The sequence below is a fragment of the Acomys russatus genome, chromosome 11 (assembly GCF_903995435.1).
Source record: "Acomys russatus chromosome 11, mAcoRus1.1, whole genome shotgun sequence".
NCBI lineage: Eukaryota > Metazoa > Chordata > Mammalia > Rodentia > Muridae > Acomys > Acomys russatus.
The window spans coordinates 51,856,546-51,878,693 of NC_067147.1; the positions used below are offsets into that span (position 1 = coordinate 51,856,546).

At 41.5% G+C, this 22,148-nt stretch overlaps 1 protein-coding gene and 1 non-coding gene across 2 annotated transcripts in view; one reads left to right on the top strand and one right to left on the bottom strand.

The window, feature by feature from the left end:
- Window positions 1-22,148, top strand: part of Specc1l (sperm antigen with calponin homology and coiled-coil domains 1 like) — a 96,515-nt gene that overhangs the window by 64,225 nt on the left and 10,142 nt on the right. Inside the window, exons 12-13 of the mRNA XM_051153216.1 lie at window positions 1,158-1,314; window positions 4,448-4,550. Of these exons, the coding sequence (XP_051009173.1) occupies window positions 1,158-1,314; window positions 4,448-4,550 (260 nt within the window). The remainder of the gene's footprint in view (window positions 1-1,157; window positions 1,315-4,447; window positions 4,551-22,148) is intronic.
- On the bottom strand, window positions 3,928-4,034 carry LOC127196007 (U6 spliceosomal RNA). The gene has a single exon (XR_007831414.1). It is a non-coding gene; the product is annotated as a U6 spliceosomal RNA (small nuclear RNA).

Genomic DNA, 22,148 nt, shown 5'->3' on the forward strand with positions numbered 1-22,148 from the left:
CATTAGCTCCTCCTCTCACAAGGTAATATTTGTTCTTTAGGAATCTAAAGAAGAAAATCTCAAGACTTCAAATTTAAAAAAATTTAAGGCATGTATATCAGTTTATACTTTTTAAAGATACATAATTATAATTTGTCAGTATATACACTGTGTTTAGAAAATTATTTGACAAAGCATCTGGCCTTTTCTCTAAGAAAACAATCTAGATGTCAATAAAATAAAATAACCCTAATCTTTCTAAGACATTTTCTTCCCAGAGTTTTCAAACCTTTTAAAATTGAAATAGATTTTTTACAATATATTCCTTTTCTTCTTGTTGTTTTGTTTGTTTTGTTTTGGTTTTGGTTTTGGTTTTCAAGACAGGGTTTCTCTGTGTAGTCCTAGCTGTCTTGGACTCACTTTGTAGACCAGGCTGGCCTCGAACTCACAGAGATCGGCCTGCCTCTGCCTCCCTAGTACTAGGATTACAGGCACAGTGCCCAGCCAGAAACCCTTTCTTAAATTAGAAAGTGCATTTTTTAATCGAAAAATAAAATTATTCATATTACATCTCGATTGCTATCCCATCCTTGCATCCTCCCATTAAGTGCGTTTTATTTATTCATAGGACATGGTGTCACATTACATAAGGGCTTTCATGGAACTATAATAAAGTTGATCATATGGCCCCATCTTCTTCCTTTCTCATTTTTCCCCTTTAATTCTGTTTGTTCTTTAGACAGTTTTTTTCCAATGTCATATGCACTTCTATGATTTTATGACCTGTATAGCATCCAGGAACCACAAATGAGAGAGAACATATTTGTCTTTGTGGGATTGTCTTAATTTGGGTAAACAATATAAAATGTTGGGCAGTCTTCTCATCTACAGTCCAGTTGTATCCCTTCCCTGCAAATGATGAAACTTTGTTCTTTTTGATATGGAAAAAAAATGCACTGTGTACGTATCCCACATACGTGCTTTGTTCCTTCCTCTACTGTTAGACAGCTAGGTTGGTTCCGTTACTCAACTAACGTGAATGGTGCTGCAAACCACACTGAGGTCAAGTAGCTCTATGATATGTTGATTTGGATAGCCGGTAGTTTTGACTTTAATGTTGTTTGAAGTCTCCATACAGTGGTTGGACTAGTTCATATTCCATGGTGATTTTCTTACAGTGTCTCGACGAAGCAGTGAAGAAATGAAGCGGGACATCTCTGCATCCGAGGGAGCATCACCAGCTTCTCTCATGGCTATGGGCACCACGTCACCACAGCTCTCCCTCTCTTCCTCTCCCACAGCATCTGTCACTCCAAGCACTCGAAGCCGAATAAGGTGGGAAATATGTTCTTTGTACCCTTCCTGGCCTCTCAGAGAGAAAGATCAGCTTACAAGTCAGTGCTATCTGAGTGTCCCAGTTATCTTTCTGTGTTACTCAGTGTTGACTAACTTCAAGCGTTTGTTTTGCTTGAAACTGGAAATGGCTAACTAAGTGTAGGTGAGGCATCTTGAGTCTGAAAACCCAAGTACATGCCTTTTTGAGTACCAGGATGAAAGCCAGGATTTTTCAGAGTTTGAGTTGTTTGTTTGTTTGTTTGTTGACCTGGAACTTGCTCTGTAGACCAGGCTGATCTCAAACACACAGAGATTTGCCTGCCTCTGCCTCCCACCGCCTGGCCAGAGTTTGGATTTTCAAATTAAAGATGTTCTACTGGTAAAGTCTATGTAGATACTCCAAAATCTGGTACTTGCTTTTGGGAAGAGAGTGCCTCAGTGATAGAATACTTGCTTAGCCTATGTAAAAGCTTGTGTTCAATTCCCAGTGTCATAAACAAACAAACAAATAAGAGGAGAGTGCGCCTCAGTGGTAGAATACTTGCTTAGCCTGTGTAAAGCCTTGGGTTCAATTCCCAGTATCATAAACAAACAAACAAATAAATAAGGGGAGAGTGTGCCTCAGTGGTTGAATACTTAGCATGTGTAAAGGCCTTGGGTTCGATTCCCAGTGTCATAAATAACAAATAATGTGGAGGGAGGACAAAAGAAGCAATATCAGTAGTTACAAGACATACTTGCAATCTTAGCACCCAGAAGATAAAGGCAAGAGGACGATAAACCTTGACTACATAGTGAGACTTTATCTTAAAAAATTGCTTAGACTGGACATGAGACAACACGGTGCTGTGCTAATCACTGTTCAGCAGGACATGAAAACGTGAGGTTCTTTCTGGAAGAAGCTACTTTAAGCTAAGTAAGTTCAGAGGGCTGGGGACACATACTCTTAATCATAGCATACAAGAGACAGAGGCAGGTGCCTCTGTGACTTTGAGACTAGCCAGGACTAATAGTGAGACCTTTTACACACACACGTTTAGAGAGAAAAATGTATCAGAAATTTAGCATACTTTGTAAGAATGAGGGAAAACAGGTGTAAAATTAAAACAAGGAGGAATAGAAAAGGGTTTCAGAAACTTCACTGTATTAAGTTCTAGGTTTTGAGGATAAAGTGCAGCACTTTACCATTCAGATTATGAACTTTAAAAAAGATAGTATCATAGTCAAGGCTTGCCGTGATCTGTATGTAGGTTTTTCTATCTCAGTGTCTCAGGTGCTGGGATTATAGGCTTATGTCACATGCCTGGAAAATTAACTTACTTTTATTTATATTTATTTACTTTTAAATTGCCTTTATTTTTATTTTATGTGTGTCATTTTTTTTCATGGATGTATGTCTGTGCACCATGTGTATGCAGTGCCCACAGAGGCCAGAAGAGAGCATTGGATCCCACGGGCTGTCATGTGTGTGCTGGGAATCAAATGTGGGTTCTCAGGAAGAGCAGTTCTAGTTCTTGTTATATGTGTTGTGTGACCAGCCTCTGAGAAGTGTGTACCCATAAGCAGCATGTTTTATGTATACATAGACAGTGCAGGACCAAAGCAGTGCCAGAGACAAGTGTAGTCTTAGTACACAGAGTGATGAGGCAGAAAGGCTGAGCTCAGATGTTTGAGCCCAGCCTGGGACATGGTGAGTTTTCATCTTTAGAAATTAGGGCATACAGTTTAGCACACGCTTAATACTTTTTAGAAGTGATGTATGTTTTTGTTTGCAATGCTGGGCATCGAACCTAGGGCCCCGTATATTCTAGGCAAGCACTCTAGCACTGAACTGCAGCCTTAGCATTTTTGTTTTTATTTTAGGTTATTTTTACTTTTTCATCTATTTTTATTCTATCATCTGTCTGTCCATCCATCAGTTCATCTTTTTGTCTATCTTGAGACAAAGTTGCCCTCAATCACCGAGCCTAGCCTACATAGGCCTTGAGCTGGCCGTCTTCCTCCCTCAACCTCAGAAATGGCCAGAAGTAGTGGGGTTACAGACAGGCTGTGCTTGGGCGTGTAATATCATTTTTGTTTTGGTGTGTTGTTATTGTTGCTGTTACTTTAAGACAGGGTCTCATGAACTCTATGTAGACTGGGCGGGCTTTGAACTTCATAGAGCTCTCCTGCCTCTGCCTCTTGAGTGCCACCACACATAATGTAGTATGTATTTCTAATGTTTATTGCAACCTCTTTTCCTCATGACTTAAACAAAATAGTAAGATTATTTTTATTTTATAATGTTTTGTGTATGGGTGTCTTACCTGAATGTATAGCTGTGTACTGCATGCACACATGGTACCTGTAGAGACCAGAGGAAGGCATTGGGTTTCCTGGAGCTGGAGTTATAGACATCTGTGAGCTGTCATGTCAGTGCTGGGAATTGAACCTGTGTCCTCTGGAAGATCAGTCAGTGCTCTTAACCACTGAACTACCTCCAGCCCTTATTGCCATTTGTCTAATTTTTAGCTCCACAAAGGTAGAAGCTGTGCTTTAGAATTCTTCATCTCATATAGTCTTATTTTTTGTACTTATAATGAGTGATTTTGTTTGTTTGTTTGGTTGTTTTGTTTTAATATGGAACGCTTCACAAATTTGCGTGTCATCCTTGCACAGGGGCCATGCTAATCTTCTCTGTATCGTTCCAGTTTTAGTATATGTGCTGCCGAAGCGAGCACTAATGAGTGATTTTGATATTGATGAGAGAATGAAGGACATGAGAAGATAAAAAGGGGTAAAATAAACTAAAACATATTAAGCAAGATATTGATTAAAAGGCCCAGAACAGATTTGCGACAGCAGTACTGTGTTGAGCACCCTGGAGTACAGCCTGTTACATGTGAATGCTCTTGATAGAGTCTTTGCTGCCATAAGGATGAGGAGTAGAGCTCCTCCTTTTAGCCTTGACAGCTGTCGGTCTATGGGACCACAAACTAAAAACTGATGGTGGAATTAAACATAAAGCTATGTCTTACCATAGGAAGGCTTTAGTTTTATGTATTTTATCTATTCAAAAATACAAATTAGTACAGATATGTTCTTATTGTGGTACTAATATTTCAATTTGGGGTTTCTTATTTTCACAAACTAGGGAGGAAAGGAAAGACCCTCTCTCTGCATTGGCAAGAGAATATGGAGGCTCTAAGAGGAATGCGTTGTTGAAGTGGTGTCAGAAGAAAACAGAAGGCTATCAGGTAACCATGCGGTTCTCTCACTCCATGCAAGCAATTACTGAACAAGTGCCACCTACTCTGACTGACCGTGTATCTTACATTCAAAATGATTCTGTTTGTCTGTCTTCAAGACAGTTTCTCTGTATCCTGGCTATCCTGGAACTCACTTTGTAGACCAGGCTGGCCTTGAACCAGAAGACTCTCCCAGCCCTTCCAGCACTTAAGTCCAGGCTAAGTGTTTCTGTTGCGATGGCATCTAGATTAAGATCAAAAACAAACATCTGCCACTTAACATAGTTTAAATATTAGGTTTATATTAGTTTTATATTAAGTTTGTTTTCATAGCATTTTGTCATTCCTACTGTGGGTTATGCCTCATTGTTTCATATCTGGACTGTTATAATATCCTGCCACTTCTTCCTCTCCTTCTTTCAGCATCTTATTCGGGTTTTATATTAGGTGGTGTAAAATATGACTGAAGAAGAGATTTTAATTCTAAACAAATTAAATGTATTTATTATACTGCTAAAAAATGCAATATAGATTCCCAGGATCCTCACATGGCATTTAAGTTACAGAGACTTTCCAGATTGGTTTAGAATCTTTAGAAATGTGCAGAAGTACATGACAGCATGCTTGAAGTTCAGTCATCTTGGGCTTGGATCAACAGAATAGCCAAAGAACAATTATGGCCAAAAATTTTTCACAGAAACGTTTTCTATGAAGGAAATAACAAAATAGTAGAGGAACCAGTAAACAAAGACCTACCATTAAGAAGCCACCTGTGGCCAGGTGTGGTGGTGCACACCTTTAACCCCAGCATTTGGAAGGCAGAGGCAGGCAGATTGCTGTGAGTTCAAGGCCAGCCTAGGACTGCCAAGGCTACACAGTGAAACCCTGTCTTGAAAAACTAAAAGACGAACAAGAAGAGGAGGAGGAAGAAGAAGAAGAAGAAGAAGCAGCAGCAGCAGCAGCAGCTGACACTCCTTGTGGACAAATTTGTACATGACTACATGACGTAAGCAGTGATGTTTAGGATTAATGAGCCAAGTATCTGTGGATGTGAGGAGAAGCAGTAGTCACTGAGCGTCTGCTAGTGTCTGCCTAGTTCTGCTCTCGTTAGCTAAAATACAGAGTAGAGTGAGGATGTGAAGGAATGAGGGCTGTGCATTTTCAGACCCAATGTAAAGTGTTGTAACTGCTGTGGGAAATCATTTAGTAGTCTTTTAAAAATCCAGAATTACCATATGAGCTGCCGGTTACATCTCTGGATATATAAACAGAAGAATTGAAAACAAGGATCCAAAGAGACAGTTTAGGTATTCCTGTGTTTATAGCACCATAGTTCACAGTAGCCAGAAGTGGAAAGAACAGGCATCCTAATGGCCATTGGCAGATGAGTAGATGAGTGTTATGGGGTCTCTGCCTACAGCAGAATGTTGTGTGTGTGTAATGAAAACCATCAGGCATACATTGCAATATAGATGAGGCTAGAGGAACAGACCCTGTACAAAAGGGCCACTTCTGTATGATTCTGCTTATGTAAGTACCCACAACAGCGATAAATACACACAAACAGAAGAACTGTCTTTGTGTGGGAATGAAAGCAAGATGGACAGGAGTTACTGCTGAGTAGTTGTAACGTGAGGTAGAGGTGGTGATGGAAGTGTAATAGTGCAAATATTCCTGTGCCACCAGTGATTAAGATTGTAAACTATAAGTGTATTTCATTGCAATAAGAAAATTGCTTTTAAAGAAAGCAGAAGGTTGTGACCCCAAGATGGAGGTGGTAGAGGAGGCTATTTGTGAAAGGAACTGTTTCCCTGATTCTTTCTCTGTTTGTCCTTTGTATATAAGAAGGCTGCTGATTTTTGCATGTTCCTGCTACTTGGCTGAAAGTGCTTATCAGCTGCAGAAACTTCCTGGTGGATTTTAGGATTATTTATGTATAAAATCATATCATCTGCAAATAAAGAGACTTAGACTTCTTCCTTTCCATGGCCCCTTGACTCCCTTCTGTTGTAGTAGTGCTCCAGCTGTGTATGACTTTATGTACTACATTGAAGAGATAGAGAATGGGCATTCTTGTCTTGTTCCTGGTTTTGGTGGAAATGCTTGAGTTCTCTCTGTTTAGGTTGATCAGCTGTGGGCATGGTGTAGATTGCCTTTATTGTGTGAGGTATGCTCCTTGTATCCCTTATTTGCCAGGACTTTTGTCATGCAAGGATGTCAGAGGCCTTTTCTGCACTTCATGGAATGATCATGTGGGTTTTATCTCAATATGTGTTTACATGGTTTATTACGTTTCTTGATTTTTGCATGTTGAGCCATCCCTGCATCTCTAGAATGAAGCCAACTTGATTATGGTGGAAATTATATTTGATGTGTTCTTGAATCCAGATTACAAGTATTATATTAAGAATTTTTATATATTTATCAATCTCAAATTATGAGCTCAATTGATAATTTTACTTATTTTTTTGGTGGCTTTTTTGGAATCAGTGTAATTGTTGCCTCTTATAAGGGATTAAAAAGTGCTCCTTCAGTTTCTAGTTTGTGGAACAATTAAGTATTGCCATTAGTTCCTCTTTAAAGTTCTGGTAGAATTCTGTGCTAAATCCATCTAACCTTTTAATTACTGCTTCTGTTTTATTAGGGGTTATGGATCTGTTTAAATAGCTTATTTGATCTTTATTTAAAGTTGGTAGATTGTATATATCAAGAAATTAATCCATTTCTTTTAGGTTTTCCAGTTTAGTAGAGACTTTTAAAGTTTATCTTCATGAGTCTCTGAGTTTCCTTAGTGTCTGTTGTAATATGCCCCGTTCATCTCTGATTTCTTTAATTTGGATTTTCTGTCTGTTATTTAATTTGGCTAAGTATCAACCTTTTTTTTTCCTCTATGAGCCACCTCCTTATTTCCTTGATTCTTTGTATTTTGTTGTTATTTCTATTGCATTAATTCAACTCTGAGTTTGACTGTTTCTTGCCGTCTACTCTTTTTGAATCAGTTGCCATTTATTGCACATTGGCTCTCAGTTGGGATTTGGAGGTTTAGCCACACGTGAACTCTTCATGGGTGGAGCTGGGTAACCAGTTGTGCTCAGGTGTGCAGTGCCCTCCATACCGATCCCTCTTCGGTGGTGCTTACTTCACCACTTGTGTTTGAGCTCCTTGTAAGAAATGCAATAGCTGAAAACCACCACGTTAAACCCATGAAGATGCCTTTCTGAACGCTGATGTACTTGTGATACTGGCTGCAGCCTCTTGGAAAGGTTCCCATGACACCACTGCAGCATCAGTACCTAGCCTGGCATCTCGATACTTTTAACCTCAATGAGCTTCTTCAGTGGCATGAGCATTGCCATCATGCAGTCTTGGTGTACCATCCAGTGTGGGTGCTGGGGCCTGATTTCTGGTCCTCTGCAGAAACAGTACGTGCTCTTGACTACTGAGCCATCTCTCCAGCCCCAGCCATAATCTCTTTAAACTAAAAGACTGATCTGTTAGAGCTCTTAATGTGTCAAACACACGTAAGAAGTGCCAGAGCCCCTTTCCAGGCTGGCTGTGTCTGTGGGTGAGTATGTGTGTCCTTAGGTACCAGCAGTGGGTTCAGGCTCTTGGTCTCTGCTGCCTCACAAATCTCTGCTCTGTTACGTGACACTTGGTGTGCATTGTATTCACAGACCCTCAAATGGACCACAGATGCTTTTTGTCAAAGAAACTGTCTAATCAATGGAGAGCTATTCCCTAATACTCCTGTCTTTTTTCGTTAACTCTTTTAAGTGGCATCCTCAAATTACTGTGCTGATCACTGTAATCTTATTAACCATCCATTACAAAATAACCCCTTGTGACTTTACCTTTTATCTAACAAATGCTTTTGTCTCCTTTAAATGTGCCCTTCCACATACTAAGCACTGTAGACTAGCTGACACTAGAGTATTGCCATTGGAAGGACCTGGATGTTCTGATTTATTGAGGGAGAGAAACCTCCTGAAAGACAAAGGACTGCCTTGGTTATATTGTGATTTCACAAGCAACTTCTGGAACTACCACTGTAAGGTTCGAATCTTTGCTTTTGGCAGTCATGCTTTACCATGTTGGGGACAGAACTCAGGACCTGGCACTCTTTGTAGTGAATTTGATCATATTCACACCCTCCCCTATCTCCTCCCAAATCTACTCTCCCTCCTTCCTATCCACTACACTTGTGTCTTCTTTTAAAAAAAAAACAAAAAATAAAAACAAAAACACAAGAGCATTGGGTGCATGCCCTTAATCCCAGTACTCAGGTGGCAGAGGTAGGTGATCTCTGAGTTTGAGGCCATCCTGGTCTACAAAGTGAGTCCAGGACAGCCAGGACTACAAGAGAAAAGCCAAACAAACAAACAAACAACCACAAATTTAAAATATGACAAAATTGTTAAACAAAACAAAACAACCTAACTATTTAGAACACTGGAAATCAACTAAAGGCAAATAACAAATAAGTATTATTTGTGAAAAGTAGCTAAAAATATGAGGTAAAAATAGTAGGATTAAAAAAAAGAAAGAATGGTCCTCCTGCTAAAAACCACTCTTCTAATACTAATCTCTCAGGTTTGTAACAACAACAACAACAACACACACACACACACACACACACACACACACACGACTGACAGTGCAAAGAAAAAAAGAAACAAAGTATACTGGGGCAGAGCTGCTCTTTTTTCTTTTCTTTCTCTTTTAGGAAATTAAGACAACCCTTAAGTAAATTATAGTAAAATTTACAGTGTAAGCCTTAGAGAAATCATTAACAAAATAGAACAAAATACTAACAAATTATCTGCCATCAGAAAGAAGCCCAATAGAGGAGCTGGTAGACAGCTCAGTTGGGAAGACGTGCTGGCTACACAAGCATGAGACCCCAGCACCACTTAGAAAGCTACCCAGATCTAGCCAATGGACAGAACATTCTCCACAGATGAGTGAAGAATGGGGACTGACTTTCACACGAACTCACGTCCCCTGGATGGGAAGGCCCGCTAGCACTCAGGGGAAGGATAGCAGGCTACCAAGAAGAGACTTTATACCCTGTGATCGTATACAGGGGGAGAAGCTCCCTCTCAGTCACAGTCATAGGGGAGAGGAATAGGGTGAAAGTGGGAGGGAGGGAGGAATGGGATAACAACTGATATGTAATATGAATGAATTAATAAATAGTGTTAAAAAGTTGGAGGGGGGAAATGCTGGCATGGTGCACGTGCTTGTGATCCCAGCGCTGAGAAGTACAAACAGGAGGAGCCAGGGGGCCTGCTGGCCTAGTTTAATCAGCAAGACCAAAGCCAAGCAGCCAAAAAGGGAAAAGGAGAAGGAGAAGTTGGAAAAAGGAGGGAGGGAGGGGGTTGGGGAAGTGGTTAAAAAAAGAGTAGTTATCAGCACCCACAGATGGCTCACAACCACCTATTAACTCCAGCTCCAACAGATCCAGTGCTCTCTCCTGGACTCAGAGGATTCCTGCATGTGTGCACATAGCCATGAGAGGTGGACTACTCAAGGAACAATACTGAGTTTGACTTCTGGCCTCCATGTGCATAAAGATAAACAAGCAGTGCGCACATGAGTACATATACATGAAAATACATAACTGTGCTGAATGAATAAAGAAAAATGAAGGTAGATGAATTATCAGATAAACTAAAATTAAGAATAAAAAAATATCATCAGGGATAAAAAACAATAATTTCATAACAACAGAGGCAATTTTCTCAAGAGAAAAAGTCCTGACATCTATGGATCCAGTAGGTTTCTGGAGGCAGGCCAGCTGGTGCACACCTGTAATCCCAGTGGGTGGTAGGCTGAAGCAGGAGAATGGCCCCAAGTTCTAGGCCAGCCTGAGATACAGAGAGAAACAACAACTAACCAACCAATGACAAAGTGCCTCAATTATTAGGGAAACCTGCAGTTGTTGTCAGGAGATTCTAATCTCCTTTCAACAAGTGACAGAGTGAGTACAGAACTAGGTGAGAAGCCAGGAACTCTACTCTCACCAGGTGAAACTGAAATGGCATCTCTGCTCTTCTTTCCAGCAGCAGGAGGTTGGAGTCTCAGTAAATCTGAAAGGGTTCTCTGAACACAATGGAATTAAACTAGAAATTTTAAGACCTCTGGGGAAATCCTCAAAAATTTGGAAACCAAATGATCTTCTAAGTACCCATGGGTCAAATACCAAAGTTAATCTCCTACTTGACAGACTGAAATAGGAGGGTGCTCTTGTTCAGAAGACTAAGGCCAGCCAAGGCAATACAGCAACTGTTTCAAAATAAAATTCAGTAAAAATAAAAAGGAAAGAAATATTCGAGAGTATTCTGAATTAAAACATAATCACCAAAACTTACAGAATGTCAACAGAAAAGATGAGAAAAAAGAGACACTATACAAACTACACTATTAGATAAAAAAGGAATCATACAGATGCTATCCACCTGCCTCTGCCTCCCAAGTGCTGCAATTAAAGATGTGCACCACCATGCCCGGCCCTGAATTTTGATTTTTAAGGGAACTATTTGTCTATCATTTGCTCTGCCACAGCCAAAAATATCTTAGCATGCTTTTGGGGATTTCTCTCCCTTCAGGCCTCTTTTGACTAAGCAAAATCAACGGCAGGAACTTAACCTCCACTCTTTTAGGGATGTGTGTCTCCATGGTTTAGAGTCAGCACAGTCAGAAATCATTAACAAATAAGCTAAGCCTTCCCAACATCCTTTGAAACAGTAGGCCATTCACAGACAAGCATAGACTGTATCAAATGATCCTGTCCAGCTTTCCATGCTTGTGAGTTATGGGTGTGCAGGGACAGCCTAAGGAGACTGCCTCCAAAGTCCAGGTTCCTCCATGCTTCCCAGGAGAACACACTACAGCAGAAGAGGGTTCAGTAGGGATGGGGAGCCTCTTCCCCTGCCCTGCCCAGTGTGCTGGTTCCTGTTCATCTCTTAGGCTTTTGTTAGAGAATTTGAGGGCTGTTCAGAAAGACAAGACAGCCTGCTGCCCCTCCCCTCTCTGTCCTTCCCTCGCTCTCTGTCCTTCCCTCGCTTTCTCCTTTCTCCTTTCTCTGAGACTGCCTTCTGTTTCATAGGAGTTAGGACCAGGCCAGAGGGAGTGAGAAGCTTAGGCAGGCTGCAGTCCTGCTGTAGACACAGCAGTTACAACAGCACATTAGATTCCCGAGAGTCAAGGCAGAGCTTCATTTCTTTTTCTATAACTAATGTCTTAGGTCACAGGAATGACTTCCCAGAGTTAAATGAAAAAGGTGCAAGTGTAGATAAGGTTTTGATCTGAATTAAATCTAAGCTAAAAGTCTAGATCTTTTCATTTTACATTGTCTTTTTACATGGAAACTGAGTTTGTGAAAAGATCTTATTGTTTGTAAATATTACTGTGTTCCAGGGGTTAAAAACACTCGAACAAAGAATAGCCATTCTGTAGCCCCACCCATTCTTTCTGTGGGGTGGGCCAGCTAAAATGTGGCACAGTGAGGCAGTAAAACAACCAGTATGTAGCGTCTTCTGCCCTATGGCACAAGACCATCATCCAGAGAGCAGTGGACAGACGAGAGCTTCATATTACTACAAGGCACCACCAGGGGGTAAAAAGAGCTCTCGGCCTTTTCTGGACCTGTGTGCTTTGCACACTGCAGAGCTTAGATGATGCCATTGTGGTCACAGTGGAGTGAAAGAGCTGTTTCCTGTTTTCAGGGGATTCCTTTGAATGACAAACATAGCAGCTGGGAAGCAGTTTTCCCAGAAGCAGATGATCTTACTACATTTTACCTAAACATGATTTTGACAGCAACTATTAACATCTATTTCCAGAAATGTCAGCGCTATGATTTTTAAAAGTAAATTTCTTAGTACTGTTATATAAATTACTTTGATCAGTGTCTTGTGTTTTTGTTCTTGAGAAAAGATCTCTCACATTGTAGCCCAGGCTGTCCCAGACTTGCAGTCTCTCTCCTAAGTGCTAGAGTTGAGGTGTGAGCTATCATGCTTTGCAAGTGTGCTTTAATGCAAGGGATGAGTCTACCCAGTCACTTCCCCCTGACACAAGTTGATTTTTCCTGCACAGGTGAGGGAGTAGAGAAATGACAAGACCAATTCTTAAATGCCAGCTTACAGTTTCTTCTCTGTGAGTACTTTTAGATCTGCACTCAAGGGCCATAAATTTTGGGGTTCTTTGGTACCAATGCCCTTCCACCTACCAGACAGTCCTGGCCTCAAACAGCAAGAACAGCTGTATGGATACAAATATTATTACTTCACCAACAGGAAGGCTTTCTGAAAGATCCGAAGAGAGACTGGCCTCAGGAGTTTGAGTGGACTTCTAGGTCCTTGTCTTCTCACTGCATGCAGAGGCTCTGTTCATAACCCTGCCTTTTGCTTCCATGTATCTTCTACCTATGATGTGGAAAAACACCTGCTGATTGTAGTAAAATGTTTGGTTTCCATTGTTCTTGGTTCACTTTAAAATAATTGTCTCGAGAATGGATTTCCCTAGGTAAAAGCAAGGCACAGTGGTGTGTGTCATAAATCCCAGTACTGGGGAAGTAGAGGCAGGAGGGCCTTCAGTGTGGTGTGAGGTTGAGGCCAGCCTGGTCTACGTGTGTTTGTTGTTAAAGGGAGGGAACACTGTGTCTTGGTTTGGTGGCACATGCCCATGAACTCAGTACTTGGAGGCTGAGCAAAGGGGTTGTTATAAATTTGAGGCCAGCCTGAGCTACATAGCTACATAGGAAGATTTTATCTCAAAAGAAAAAGAGCACTTCAAGTTCAAGTCTAGGCTAAGGTAGGGGGATCCTGAATTTGAGGCTATACACTGAAGACACTTATTCAAGTGAAGGTAAGAGGAAGGAAGGAAACAGCTGTCTCAATCTGACATAGAAGTCATACAGCCTGGAACTTAGGATATGGAACCTACAGTTTGGACACGTGACATATATGTCTGTGAATTTACAATTGGATCACTGAGCTCTCAGATGCTGCCAGTTTATATACTAAGCTAACCTTCCCCTCCGCCAAGCAGCATTCTAATTTGATTCTTAAGTAACTTTTCATAAGTGGGTTGTTATTATTATGAACAATGCTAAGAAATAGAAGGGAAACCCAAGATTTTCTTAATTTTACTAAAAGCAGGATTATTAAATTGTCTGATTCAAATAATATTTAAAATATCATTGTAAGTAAGTGTGTCTAGACCCTTTTCCTCTTGTGGCTCTTCTGGTTCACATGCCAGCTCAGTGGTACAGCAGCCACAGAGGAGCTGAAGTTTGACGTGTTGATTTCATTATATACAGGATTGCTTCAGATTTCATAAATGAGTTTAGCCTGAGGACATCCTGGATATTTAGGGTGACCTCTCCGTTTGTAGAAGCAGCTTTCTTATAAAGATTGCCACCTCCTAATAAATAATTATGGAAAGGGCAATCAGCCATTAGGCGCTGTCAAGAGATGGGAAAGCGAAGGAGGTTTCTTTTCTGAATTGGCTTTTTAGGTCTGTGAGAAAGAAGGCTGGCCTGTGCATCTACAAGCACCGTCCAGAACTTAATGGCTTCAGATAATGACTTCATCTGTTTAGCTCATCACTCTGTAGTCTGGGTGGGGCATAATGGGTATCTTGCCTCTTCATTTAGTTTTCTCAGAGGTGGCTCAGTACTGCTTGGGGCTGGAATCATCTCTTGGCTTCTTCCCCCAGGACTGGTAGTTGGTGGCTAATGGCTGTGACAGAGCCTCTATACATAGCCTCTCCTAGCTGTATGTGCCTTATAGGCCAAGTGTCATGCGAAGGACAAGCAAGTATCTCGCCTTCTGTGACCTAGTCTTGGTCACAGTTGCTCTTCTGCCGTGCTGTTTTTCAGGCAGTAATGAAGCCATGCCTGGTCACAAGGGGCAGGAAGAACAGGTGGCACATTTTGAAGGGTGTGACCGGTTCTAAAGAGGATGTGGTCTAGAAAGATTGCTGCAGCTATATGCCCCAGACATACCTCATACAAGTAATCAGAGAGGAAAATAACACGATACAGGGTGGACACAGCCGTATATGTCTTTTAAAAATACACTTTATTTCACAAGATGGAAAAATTGGAGGAAGTTCAGTAATTTGAAGGTGAAAATAAGAGACAGTTGAGGGAAGCATTTTGCATTCTTCAATCTAGATGTGTCTCCAGGACTTTGAAGCAGAAACCTAAGATGTAGCTTGTATACTGGAACACATAAAGAGGTGAGCCCTGCCCCTCAGAAGCTGTTCAGACTGTCTTTCATCAGACATCAGCTTTCGTCAGAGGTATTTGGACTGTGTCTGTGCTGACCATAGACCCTCCTACTCTGATCTTCAAGTCCTGGGGTTACAGGTACACAACAACACAACTGGCAGGGCTCTGAATGCTTTTTGTTTATTTGTGGACCTGGAATGCCTTTTTAAAATAGATGTATTAAGACATAATTGATAAATACTAATAGGCTACATGTAACGTTTGTAATATAGTAACTTATGACATGAATTCCTAGAGGTCCTCATGTACTTTGTACTCCCTTAGGTCCTGCCTTCCACCCCTCATTCATCTGCTGTCACTATATGTCACTTGTGTATTTTATAATTTGATGTAAGTAGAAATAATTTATAGATTGGGAAATACCTCTTTCACTTAGCATCAGTAGTTTGTTTCTCTTCTGAGTATAGTCTGTTATAGGTGTACCTTGGTGTCTGTCTAATGCGTACTTTGGGGTATTTCCAACAATTGCTTACTGTAAGTAAAACTAGGTACCTTCATGTGCTTAGCTGCTCTTACAAAGTATCACAGGTAAACAAAGTGTCATTTATTAACAAACGAAGTATTTCTTTTAGATCTGAAGAGAAGAGTCTGAGATCAGGGTGTCTAATGGTCAAATTTTTGTGAAGTCCATGCCCCAGGTTGTAACTTGCCATCTTGTATCTCACATGGTAGAAAAAAAGAGAAAGAACTATTTGGGAATCATTTGTTTATTTTTGCTTTTGAGATAGAGTCTTATAAATCCATGTCAGGCCAAGAACATGCTGGGTAAACCAGTCTAGTCTTGAGTTTTCATTGATCTCCTGTGTCTGCCTGTCAAATACCAGGGTTACCGATATGCACCACTATATCTGACTTGGAATTTGTTTTCTTTTCTTTTTTTTTTTAAGATTTTATTTATTATTATGTATACAGTGCTCTATGTGTATGTACCCTGCAGGCCAGAAGAGGGCATCAGATCACATCAAAGATGGCTGTGAGCCACCATGTGGTTGCTGGGAATTGAACTCAGGACCTCTGGAAGAGCCGGCAGTGCTCTTATCCACTGAGCCATCTCTCCAGCCTCGGAATTTGTTTTCTTTTCATTCTTCCTCTTTTTCCTCTTCCTCTTCCCCACTCCCTCTTCTCCCTCCTCCTCCTCTCCCTCCTCTTCCCTGTCCTCCCCCCCCCCCTTTTTAGGAGATAGACTAAAGCAATCTTCCTGCCTAGTGCATCCTACCCCACCCCCCCCCCCACACACACATATATTTGAGGTCACAGTCATGTACCACTATATCTGACTTGAGATCTTCTAGGACACTGGGCCATTGCTCTCATGACTTGATCACTTGCCCAAACCCTGGCTTCTTATACTATCACTGTAAAAGTTTGAATGGGTTTGGGGAATAACAACACCATTGTCTGCATATCTCAATGCTATGTGAAGAAGCTGCCACTTTGTGGGAGGGACTGCCTCAATTTGCTTTTCTACTAGTGTTGGAGGGCTCTGTTTTTTTCCTATCCTCACAAGACTCTGGGCAGCTGAAGGCCTTCAACAGTGTGAGGTGGAGCTTCCTTGTGCTTTAGTTTTTATAGCGTCTTTCCATATTTTTGTTTGCTACCATATATTTTATTTGGTGAATTGTTTAGTTCTTTTGCTTAGTTTGTTATTCTATATTGTTTGTTGATTAGGATTTCTTTAAATATTCTGAGTTCAAGTCCTTCATGAGATGCTTGGCTTTCAAACATTTCCTTACCTTCTATGACTGTCTTTTTTACTCTCAATAGCTTTTGAAGGACTGAAGTTCTTGATATTAATAGTATCTAACTTATGGAATTATTTTTATGGAACCTCTTTTATGGATGCTTTGGTGTTATATATAAATGTTTGACTGACCTGAGATCTCAAAGAATTGTTTTTTTTTTTTTTTCTGGAAAGTTTATATGTTTAGGTCTAAGTTCATCTCTATAAATGGTTTCCTACATGAATTGAAGTGAATTTTGTAGCCTGTAGGCTTTTAAGTTGGTGATGGAAAGATTTAAAACATCTTACAGACAGAGTGCATGGTCACACTGATTCATAAGGGTGCCCATAATATCAGAGATGGCAAAACAAAGAGCACAGACCTTCCCTAAAAGAAAGAAGTCTCACGAGGATTAGTAATGGCGGCCATAGAAAGGACGGAGGGAAAAACAGTGTGTAGAAACAGATTATAGACAATGGGTTTTGAGTCTCTACTGTTACGGTGCACTGTGCTTTCATCTCCACACTCCTCAGAGGAAGTTAAATGCAGAGAAAACAAAGGCCATGACCTTGTTGAGCTGACTGCCAGGCAGGATGAGGTGGTGCTCTTGGTGTTGGTGCTGAGTGACAGTGATAGTTGGGGGTTACACCCTCCACGTGGAGTGCTTGTCAGGAGCGTCTCTGTAATGCCAACTCCTTCAAGCTTCTCAACTTGTGCAGAGCTGTTTTTCTGTTTCTGTTCTGAACTGTGAACTATGTGCTTACCATTTACCATGGGCAGCTGGAGAGGCCATTAAATACAAGCAGGAACAGCTTGTAATCTAGAGCATGACCTTTGTCCTCAGGAACTTTGAAATTATTTCTGAAACTATTATTTCCAGGCCTTTTAGAATTACGCTTTTTCCTGGCATAATTTAACCAATTTTTAATTACTCAGATTTATCATCACAAATGGTTTTTACTTAAATCAACATCTAGTTGTGTGTACCCTTTGTACCTTTGTTTCCTTTGCTTTTTTCTTATGGTGGTCTTCAGCCCTTTGTATCTTGTCGCATCCTGTGTTTTATACCAAGAAAATAGCAAGAAAAGCTAGTAATGAACTAATTTGCAAAATGAAATCAGAAACAATATGGAGTTAGGGATAAAGTGTCCTGTGTAGGGCAGCTGTGGTAGAGTAGACCTGGCCAGCCCTGTCCATCATAACAGTGGTGTCTGTTGTATCTCGTCCAAGGTCAAATCTCTTGTGGTTTCTCTTAACAGTCTGTTGTATTAAAGAAAAGTGAATTGTGGAGTTTGAGTCAGCACAGGCGCCACCTTTTCAGAGGTTTTGCCATTTTCTTCTGCCAGAATTACTTGGTAGGCATACAGAGTGACCCTCACAGGTTTAAGAAAACAGCTCGGTTCCTGATGTAAGCAACAAAAGAGGTTCATCATAAGGTGAGCATGCTCCACAGAGCATCTCTTTCCTGAGATCATTTCCTTTCTAAGCTCCTGTGAGACCACAGGCATTTCACATCCAGGATGTCTGCGCTTGGATGGCCCGGGTATCCTGGGTCAGGCTAAATGCATTACCCACATTTCAGAACTAGGAAGAGCCATGCCAGGGGTCCTTCCAAGTCTCCTGTACCATCTCAGTGTGAGTAGGTGAAGCAGACAGGTAGCTTCCTGAAACGTGAAATCCAAGAAAGAAGTGGTGTGCCCCAGGTGTGCAGAGGGTTTACCATCAGCAGTGGTGCAGATCTTTTTACTGTATTGACTTAGCACCATGCTGTGGTCTTGGGGATACATTCAGCCTGTCTATGCTTTTGGGTACCATGACTCTGTTTCTGGATTTATATCCCTCTTGATGTTTTCTTACTGTTGTGTATGATTCAGCAAACCATGGCTGATGCCAGAAAACTATCAGATTTTCTGCTCAGTCCTTAGGTAGAATGAGGCCACCTCTGAAGAGCAAAAGTTATATAAGTGAATTCTCTGAATTGCACACACCAGGGCAGATGTTTGAGGGTCACTGTGAGTGCCCATTGAAGTCAGAACTACATCTTGGTGAATACTAACCCCTGCCAAAACAAAACTAAGTCTGTAGAAAGACCAGATTTGTAGAAGTGTTAATTAAGAAAGACAAAACTAATTCTTAAGCTGCTAACCAAAACTGCCCATAACTTGCCTTTATTCACTAATCAGCTGCAACCCAGGCACCAGCTTTGGCCACACACAGTCTCACCCCAAGAGCACTCCCCTGGGTTCTCAAGAGCAGACATTGACAGTCTTCTGTGCTCGGGCTCTCGGGAGGCACACATCGACAGTCTGCTGTGCTCCTCCCTGCTGGAAGGGGTTGTGGGAAGCAACAGGGTCTTTATTTCTTACGGTGACATTTGCCAACCTACTTGAACTACCACCTCAAAATAGGTTAATTTGACTGGAAAAAAAAATTAGAAAATCATTAAACCCCAGAACATACCTCATATTTTATCTTTTGTGATGCTTCAAAATATTGGAAGCCACATCCTGGAGGCATTCGTGGAGCTTTGACCAATTGGGAGACAGTTCCAGTGTTGGGGTTGGAGGAAGCTGTTGCCGGGGCTGACACAGGGTTCTTTGGGAGTGCTAGGATGCTCAGTCTCCTATGGAAGTGCTAGCATGTTCAGTCTCTTAGTGCTGAAAAAAGCCATTGGGTACTGAACACTCGCCCAGAGTGCTTTTTTGTTTTAAAGAAGCAACTTCTTAAGGCTTGGCCATAATACATTACCATAAATTGCTTTCAAAAATCAACTACATTCAAGCTACATGACCTTGCTTACCCCTGAGGTCTACCCAGCATGTAGAGCTACTGGGTATAAAGTACTGCAGAATATCTGCTGGTTAAAAAAAAATGTGGTTAAAAACATTTAACAAAATGTACCATTTATCCATTTTAAATATATATAATCCAGTGGTATTATGTTTGCAGTGCTATGTGTGGATCACCACTACATAGCTCCAGAACTTTCCATCAGCTCCCAGTGGAAATCTTCCACACAGGAAGTTGTCACTCCCCTTTCCCCTTCTTCTAGTACCTGGCAACCACTAATTTTTGTGTGTTTTGTTTAGTTTCAAGATTCATTCATGTTGTAATGTGTCTGGCATGTCATTCTTTTCTATGACTGATAAATATCCTGTTGCAGCCAGGCACGGTGGCACACGCCTTTAATCCCAGCACTGGAGAGGCAAAGGCAGGTGGATCACTGTGAGTTCAAGGCCAGCCTGGCCTACAAAGCAAGTCCAGGACAGCCAAGGCTACACAGAGAAACTCTGTCTTAAAAAAACAAAACCTGAAAGACTTGCCAGGTGACTGGTGTGCGGTGAGGATTAAGGGTCTTCAGCAGTATACCAGGCCTTTGAAGACTCCGCAGCTCTGCCATGGCTGCCTGACAGGAACTTCAAGAGGAAAGATTGATTTCGCTAAAGGTGCTGTGGCTGCATCAGGCAGCTGGGCTGCAGAGCATAGAGTGCTGTTTACTCCTGGTGACACAGGAGGAAGAACCACAGACTTGTAGCAAGGAGCCAGGGATAATATGCCTCAGGTGCTCACTCCCACTGCCTTCCTACCTCCTGAAGTTCCCATAGCCACCTCAATAAAGCCACTAGTGCTAGCTAGTGGGAAACAGGTGTTAAGAACAAGCCTGTGGGGATGGGTCAGAGTCCAACTGTGACAGCAGGCACCAACGTCTGGACTCCACAGTATAGCTTCTTTCTGCTAACTTAGCACAGCTTGGCTCAGTTTCCAGAAGGAAAGGGCATGGTAGCACAGCACCATTAAAAAGAGGTGATTTTCACTTTTTTTTTTTTTTTTTAATAAATTACACACACACACCCAGCATATAGCGTATCATACCCAGGCCTCCAGTCAGCCTACAAGCCGTGTCCCCTGGCGTGAAAGTTGGAACCTGGAGTAATTCACTCCTCCTCCTGCCTGCTAGGTTTCTTTTTCACTTTCATCATAAAACTGGTTCTTAATGAAGATGGCTGTACCATATGTAGTCTGCAGACTCTGCTCTCCATAGCCAAGGGCGTACGGAAGTAGATGGTAAAAGATGAATCATGCCCTCTGGCTTCTTGCCAGATGTCCATAAAGGCATTTCCTTGAATAGATCAGACCCTTATTGGCTATTAAAAGAACATGTGGCCTCTAAGGGTATATTTTTGTGGCCCTTAATTAAATTTCAGACAAATTCATTTTCAGATGTGTGTGTGTGTGATATACATGTATGTGTCTGTGTGTACGTGTGTGCATGTGTGTACGCAGGCCAGAGGTCTTTGCCAGGGATCTTCAATTGCTTTCCATCATATATTTTAAAAACAGGATCTCTCAACTGAACCTAGAACTCAACAGTTAGGCTGGACTGCCTGCCTGGTCAGCAAGCCTCAGGCATCCTTCTGTCTTTACCTCCGCAGTGCCGGGCTTACAGGCCAGAGCCGTTGCCCCCAGCTTTGCATGTGGGTGGACCTTCGCACAGGTCCTCATGTTCACGTGGCAAGCACTTTACTAACTGAGCCATAGTCCCAGTCCCTACTTTCAGGTATTTTGTGGCATTTTAAATATAGATTGAGATTTATGTATGCCTTGGTTTTCATATCCTATCCCAGTGCATTCAGAGTAAGAAAGAGTAAGAAGAGAGGCCCATCTGAAGGCCACTAACAGAGGGCTCGTCCCCTAGAAAAGTAAAGTTGCAAAGGTCTGGGCTTTTCTGCTCCAGGCCCTCCAAGGTGAGTGTCACAGGTGACATCACATGTAACTGAGAAAAAGGTGATTTCTATACTTAGAACATTATTAATAGTAGACATTTCCTGGGTGAAACTGTGTATGCCATTTAAAAGACATAGTTTCACTATATAGCCCAGGCTGGCCTTTTCTGGTTCCTTCTGCCTTGGCTTCATGAATGCTTGGAGTGCAGGCCGGCACCACTGTACTTGAATTCTTGTTGGACCTTTCTTGCACTCCTCTTTTGATACACATCATAAACCTCTGGTTTCTGTGTCCTGCTCCAGACATAGAACTAACTGGTCTGCCGAGTAGAAAAACCCAAAACCGATGTGAAAACTAATGCAAAGTGTAAGTTCAGCATAAAGCTGGAAATGTAATCGCTGGTATTTTTCTCAGCCCCCTCTTTGTTTGAGAAACAGATTGTCATTATGTTGCCCAGGCTGGCCCCAAGCTCAGGATCTCCTTACTTCAGCCTCAGAATACTGGGATTGCAGCTGTGCACCACCTTGCCAGCCTCTGCTTCTTTTTGTTCTTCTGTTTCTTAAAGTTATTTCTTTTTAAAAATAATTTATTTTATGTGCATTGGGGTTTTGCCTACATGTATGTCTGTGTAAGTGTCTGATCTTGGAGTTACAGACAGTTATGAGCTGCCATGTGGGTCCTGGGAATTGAACCCAGGTCCCTTGGAACAGCCCAGGTCCCTTGGAAAAGCAGTCAGTACTCTTAACCTCTCAGTCATCTCTCCAGCCCCTCTTTTATAAGTTTTATTTTCTCTTTCATTTTCATTTTGTGTGTCTATGTTGGGGGTATGCTTACTCGAGTGCAGATGTTAATAGAGGGGCAGAC